General features: G+C 41.6%; 1 protein-coding gene across 1 annotated transcript in view; it reads right to left on the bottom strand.

Annotated features, from left to right (window-relative positions):
* Window positions 1-1,981: 1,981 nt before the first annotated feature.
* TPD52L1 (TPD52 like 1) overlaps window positions 1,982-7,354 on the bottom strand; it is an 81,639-nt gene continuing 76,266 nt past the window's right edge. The window contains exon 8 of the mRNA XM_065401366.1: window positions 1,982-2,113. Within this exon, the coding sequence (XP_065257438.1) occupies window positions 1,982-2,113 (132 nt within the window). The remainder of the gene's footprint in view (window positions 2,114-7,354) is intronic.

Genomic DNA, 7,354 nt, shown 5'->3' with positions numbered 1-7,354 from the left:
TACACAAGTTTTTTTGGGTATAAAAATGCCATTTTAGAATTCTTGCACACTGTGCAAGTAGCACGTATAGTCCTATTTTAAATGGCTATAATAATCATCAGGTTTATGTGTTTCTAACTATCAATGATGGGGAAAAATAAATTTGATTTCAGATAGCTAATATAAGCTATGGGGGTGCCCCAAACCATCCATCTGCAACTTTTTTTTGTATTTCCATTGTAATATAGTCTTGTTCTAATAAAATGTTACAAGGGGCATCTTGCTAATAAAAACACACAAGGCAGAGACGCTCATTTTAAAAACCTCATTTTAATAAAAATCACTAACTTCATTTACACAAACTATGTAATTGTTTTTAAAAATAAAATGAATGTTTATGCACAATGCTGCAACAGAAACTTGCAAATTGTCACCAAAAAATTAATTTGCTTTCTGTGTAACATTAAAATAAATCACATTAAAGAAGCATTTGAGATGTGTTCAGAATCAACTTGTCACATGGGAGAATTAAGTGTAAGAAGTTAAAAACAAAAACAGTACCCCTGTAAAACCACTTTGATACAGGATTTTCCTGACAAGCTTTTAGCAAAACCTTGGATACAGAATGGCTAAAGTTGATTTGAAGCTTTGCAGTATGATAAAATTCAACAGGCCTATTTTAAAAGCAGGCTACATTCCTTCCCCCCCCCCCCCCCCCCCTTCCCCCGCATTCATGTTTATACTTGATAGGCTTTTACTGCCACCAATGGCTGGCTGGCTGACAACACTATAATAACCTTACTGTTCCTTTTCTTAAAGTGATGCAACAAATCATGCTGCATCTAAGCTAAGAGATGATTCTGGCTTCTTGAAGATTGAATTATGCCCTGAAGAGCAGTAAAGCAGGACAGTTTGGTCCAGTCTGAAGCACATACTCAGCCAGTGTACCATAAAATGTAAGGTTTATACTAAGTACTAGCTCTGGAGTGTAAACTAAAGGCATGGCACATCTTTATTAAGTTGTTGTATACAGATTCTCTCAAGGCTCTAACTCTAATGAGGCTCACACTATTCAGTCATATATTAATCTGACCTTCTTTCTAAGGAGATGGTATGGAGGCAAACAGGTACAGTTTGTGTTTGTTGGTTTAATACTGAAATTGGGTCCCAGCATCAAACAACAGAACATGTTTTTCAACTGTAGCGTTTCCTGCTGTGGGACAGTAACTCAGTGGTCTCCAAACTTTTTTGATCACGCACCCCCTGCCGAAGCAAAGCACAAAAAAAAAAAAAAAAAAAAAGCGCTCCTCCTGCTGCGCACCCCCACTTTGGAGACCACTGCAGTAACTGATCAACTTAGTTTGCATCTGAACAATTGGGTTCCTCTTTAGGGGAGGAAATTCAAAGACAGACTGTGGAAGCGAAAAAGGAATAGAGACATCAGTGTGACAACAAATGATTCTGTTTGACTCCTTAAGCAGCTCAGGTCATGTCTGTATGCTCAGTAAAGGGCACTAGTATAATTTGGTGGACAGCTGGTGTACAGACTATTGCTGGCAACAGAAATCCTTGCACAGTCCTAGACCCATCTGTCTGCTGTGGCACTGAGAGGGGTTACATAATCAGTGGAAACATGCATACTAAAAACCCATTTAGTCCTTTAAATAAATAAAAAACAAAGAAATTAACAACTGGACCAGAGGTGTGGAGTGAATTGAAGGGAAAATACCATAAAGCAAGAACTGTTTGGTTACGTTATAGAAATTGGAACATTAAGAAATGATGATGTGTGTGCAATTTCTATGGAGTATAAAAATGCTTAATGGTAAAAATGGCCTAGTAAAAATACCAATACATTTGGAAGAATGACTACAGTATCACATGGGTGAGGCCATTTTCAAGAGGTTACAAAGCCACGTGTCTCAAGCTGGATGTGGAAAGGAAGCATAGAAAACACTAAGTCTCACCAGGTCGGATACAGATGGCCAGTAGGGGCTACAGTCTAACACTGAAGTTCCTCCTCGTTCTCAGAAAGTGGAGTGCCTGTGATAGAACCCTGAGCACTGGCGTGGGCAGTAGAACTGAGAACTTCTTCAAAACTTCCCCCACTGGGGCTTGTCCCTCCAACCTTCGTCTGAAATATGGCAAATAAGGGAAGAAAACAGTGATTTTTCTCATTCCATTCTGCTTATTTCCCCTCCCCCCCAAAAAAACCTCAATGTTTTGTTTTAAAAGAAAGTTGACTGACTTTTCTACGGAGATAGAGGAAGCAAATGTTCTCATACCCTGCAGCGTAGGTAGCACTTCAAAGCATACACTGGGCTTGTATTCAGAGCTTTTGATACTTTTGTCTTTTAACTACACAACATTCTAAATATCAAGGCTGAGCTTTTCAAAGCTGCCTATGGTATTTGGAAATTAAGTGCCCATTACATTAAATGGGAACTGAGCACCCAAATCATTTAGGTGGCTTTGAAAATTTAACCTTAATATGTGTGTGTGTGTGTGTGTGTGTGTGTGTGTGTTATTTTAATGAGTACGTTTTGTTTGTTGTATTTCTCTATAGGACTAGATTTTTTCCTCCCTTGAATATGTTGAGTTGCAGCTCACTGTGTAGTTAAAGCAAGGGCTCTCTGTTCAGAATAAGGTACCACTCAATGTAGGTAATGGTGGCAGAATTGGGCAGTGAATAGATGTTGTTACCCATTGAAGTCAACAGAATCAATTTGATAACTGGAGAAAACAATTAAAACTGGGTTAAGGGCCTTTAAAAAAAATCAGATCCAAGTTCGTTTAAATTTGCTTTCTGTATAAAATGCTAAAATAAGTCCCATGAATGAGGCACCTGAGGGAAGTGCCCAGCATCAACCTGTCTCCAGGGACATGGATTATGGAGAAATAGTGAGTATAAGAACTAAAAATAACCAACTAACTATGCTAAAATCTTGTCAGGAAAATGCTGCTTCAAAGCAGTTTTATACAAAGGCTAGGATGTTTAATCTGTAAATAAAGCTTTGGCAAACCATAGCACATTTGTCCCCCTCACCCAAGCAGTTGCCTTCTTTAACCACTCCTCTGCTGGACAGCAGATTTAGATTTAATTAAAGAAGGACTTTCATAAGAGCTGCTTTGAATTAACAGGAGAGTGTCCCTTAGTTCTGGCCTGGGCATCACTTCTGCAAGTGGATTCAGGTCTGTGGATAGAGCAGGATATTTTCCCCCCCTTCCACAGCTGAAGGTGAAAGATAAAATCTGCTTTACTGGATTCCCCTAGCTGAGGCTACATCTACACTACAGGGGGGGGGGGAGTCGATTTAAGATACGCAAATTCAGCTACGCTATTCGACGTATCAGATCCGACTTACCCTGTTGTGAGGACGGCGGCAAAATCGACTGCCGCGGCTCCCAGTCGACGGCGCTTACTCCCACCTCCGCTGGTGGGGTAAGCGCGTCGATTCGGGGATCGATTGTCACGTCCTGACGAGACGCGATAAGTCGATCCCCAAGAGATCGATTTCTACCCGCCGATTCAGGCGGGTAGTGTAGACCAGGCCTGAGATCCAGTGTGTAGTTCATAGAACCATAGGTTTAGAAAGGACCACAAGCGTCATCTAGTCAAACCCCTCTGGATCCTTTCCAGTTTCTCTACATCCTTCCAAAATGCGGGCCTTTTCCAGACTCTCAGCCAAGTGAATGCTTAGGAAAAGGATTATAATTAAATGGACTCTGTGTCCTTTGTCTCCAAAGGGTTAATCCCATGTAATCCTTTGTTTCATTTGCTGATACATGATGAAGAGCAGGATCAGCTTGTCTAGCTTGAGAGAGCTATAAAATAAAGTAACAGGATTGTAAGTACCTTGCCCTGAACAATACAGGCCCCAAATGGAAAATCTGTCTGAATTCTAGGAGAGTTTACAAAACATTCCCTCTTTATTGATATTTGCAAATGGTAATTGATGAGATATATAAAAAAAAAAGTTGGCTGACTATAGATATGGAGACATATTATGAACAGGAAGCAACTGCTCCATGATTAAGATTACAACTGAGTTTCCATTATAAGCCTTATTTTGGACCCACTTCTGAAATCCACAAGTCATGTTGGCCTGAGATCTAGGACTGATGCTTAAAATTTTGCTGAAAAATTCTACAACTCAGAATTTGGACACCCTAAAAACACAGCTGTTAAATATATTTACAATTATTTTCTTTTTTTTTGGTCCACTCTGTAGCTAAAAAACAGAAATAAGGTGAAAGATAAAATCTGCTTTACTGGATTCCCCTAGCTGAGATCCAGTGTGTAGTTCATAGAACCATAGGTTTAGAAAGGACCACAAGTGTCATCTAATCTAACCCCTCTGGATCCTTTCCAGTTTCTCCACATCCTTTTTATACATTGGTGACCAAAATTGGACAGTACTCCAGCTGAGGCCCAACCAGCGCCGCATAGAGTGGTTCTATCGCCTCCTGTGATTTGCAATGCCATGCCTCTGTTAATGCAACCTAAAGCTTCATTTGCCTTTTTTTTTTTTTTTTGCAAAACCATTGCATTGTTGAGGTTGTGATCTACCACAACTCCCAGATTCTTCTCAGCAGTGCTGCTGCCAAGCCAATTATCCCCCATTCTGTATTTGTACATTTAGTTTTTCTTCCCAAGTATAGCACCTTACATTTGTGGCTGTTGAATTTCATTTTGTTGTCTATAGCCCAGTTCTCCAATTTATCAAGATCCCTTTGAATTTTAGCTCTGTCCTCCAAAGTGTTGGCAACGTGCCCCTCCTCCCACTGCTTTGTCATCTGCAAATTCTGATTGATTTTCAAAGGAGCTCCAGGGAGTTAGCTGCCCAGCTCCTATTGATTTTCAATGAGAGTTGGGCAATAACTCTCAGGCCCCTTTGTCCTGCCTAATGTCCAATTTCAAGGTTATTAAAATTTGATTTAGTGGGATCACCAAGGAACATCAGCTCTGGCACTCTTACAACAGGACATCACAAGACTGCTGGAGACCTATGTTTGCTATTTAAAACAAATAAAAACATGGCTCCAACCCTTTTCTTTGCAGGAAGGAGCATAAGGAAGTTCTCCCCTCTTCAAGATCTCATTAGGTCACTGTAACTGCTCTCCTCCAGACCCACTCCCTGGAAAGTCTGCTGCTGTTGAAAGTAAAGGAGCTCTGCCCTTGCAGACCTTAGGTTATCTGAAGATGTATAGGAAGAGAGGCACTTGATACAGCTATCACCACCACCCTCATCACCATGGTGTTGAAAATCATGGCTCAGTTTTTTCCTCTTGTTCCTTTGTGCCAAGGGAGGAAAAACAATGCTGAGATACGTGTTTGCCATGAGAGCTTGGCATTGACTTCAGTGTTGCTCTGGATACAAGAGCTGACCCATTACCTAGGACTCTGGGCTTAGGGGACCTCAATTGTGAGACTGAAGAGCTCCTAGATGGTGGTTTACTTGCACCCTCAGCACTCAACATGGGATGATTTAGCTAAGGCCCTGTTTGCCTACTTGTTCCAAACTCAGCAGAATGAGATCAGGATCTCAGTGCCTGTTTCTCAGGCAGATCAGTGTCAGAGGATGATGCCTTCAGAACTGCCTTTAAGAAGTGAGCTGAGATGGCTTGACTGCATTCGATTGGTGTAGTTGACACACTGGGCCCTGGCTGAAGCAGACCCTGAATACATTTGACAGTGATGGAGCAGCAGGAGGTGCACAGCTTTCAACTAGTAGACTTGGCTGTGGCCATCTTAGGTAGGCCCTCAACATTGCAGGAATGGCTTAGTGGAGCCTTAACAAGGAGTATAAATACTGAACAGGGCTAAAAAGCGTAACTGTAGCTCTGGTAACTACCCTCACTATAAGCAAATAATTATGTACAAAACCCACTAATCTTTCTTGATGAGAACAATGGAGACCCCATAGGATCCTGCTATGGCCTTTGGTCGTCACGGGGGCCCATGTGATGGTTGCACCTCCTTGTACAAGTGTGTATGCTAGGAGCAGTGCTTAATTTGTGCCAGGGCTTAGCCCTGGCACCTCTAGGCTTGGCAGTTCAGAGCCCTAGTACCTCTAGGCTTGCTGCATCAGTTCTGAATGTAAAAAAATTACTTGAGCCCCTGCAATTAATTGCTTGAGCCTTTCATTACAAATTAAGCATAGGATGGGGGAGGATAAAGATTAAACAGGGTGTGCACACAGCCCCAACAGACAGCAAGTCCAAGCTCACTCATGCACAATGCACAGTTTTAAAAGGGTTTCTTTTGGGTGATGGTGGCAGTTGAGCACAGAGAGATAAGTGAAAGTGTAGTAGGAGGTGGAAGGATACTTAAGGCACTGGACTAGGACCCTGGAGATCTGGGTTCAGTTCCCAGGACTGGCCTTGTGTATCTTAGCTTCCTACTTGTAGAGTGAGGCTTCAGTGCAGGTAAATTCAGCAATCAGATATAGTGATGTATTGGCCATAAAAAAAAAACCTATAACCATAGTACTTTGAACATCTGAAAGATACAAATGACAGAACAGCTCTAAGAATTTATTGATGGAAGTGTTGGTTCTGGAGCACTCAAGGCCAAGTCCAGCCCTCCATTAACTAGGAGTTACACCCTCTTCCTCCAGGTCTGGACTGGAAATTTCTCTGCTATAACATTTCAATCATGGTGTCCATGAGACTAGATTTCCCTATATACTTGCAGCCTTGAGTTTTAGTTGCAATTTGTATTTGGGTAATAAAGCCATCTTCTTACTAACCTAAGGATATTTACCTGAGTGTCATAACAGACACTGGCACTCCTGCAACAAACATTGTCAGTTCTTCTCAAGGCTGAAGGTTGATGAATATAGCTCTAGTCAGCACAAAGAAAGAATGCACTTTGTGATCCAACTGAATCTTTACACCACACTGAACCAAGCAGCATTTTTTATGCACACATCTTCATCAGAAGAACGAGATGGCTTGGAAGATGGCCTCTCTGCTCACCCTCTGCACGGTGCAAAGGCTAGCTCCTTCTAAAGGTGCCATGCTCTGCTCTGTTAATGTGGTAGCACCAGAAGGTGCTACTGCCTCATGTCTGATATATCAACTGTTAATCATCGGGGTAGCTCAAGGTTGTCATTATAATTTACCTTTCCTTCAGTACAGACTTTTACACAGTTTTGAGGCAATCCAGAGGAAAGATTGACATTAACTGGGAAGTTAGTACTTGACATTTTAAAGAACGATTCAAAACTCTGGGCCAGATCCAACGCTGGTGTAAATCAGCCTAGATCCATCCATCCATCCATCGCACCAGCTAAGCACCCGACCCTCACTGTTTCAATGGGGCATTGGTTGAGACTGTTTATTTAAGCTGACAGACAATATAGTTTGTTAC

This window comes from Emys orbicularis, chromosome 3 (genome assembly GCF_028017835.1).
Source record: "Emys orbicularis isolate rEmyOrb1 chromosome 3, rEmyOrb1.hap1, whole genome shotgun sequence".
Taxonomy (NCBI): Eukaryota; Metazoa; Chordata; order Testudines; family Emydidae; genus Emys; species Emys orbicularis.
Note: the sequence above shows the minus strand (reverse complement) of the source record. Positions and strands in the feature narration are given on the sequence as shown.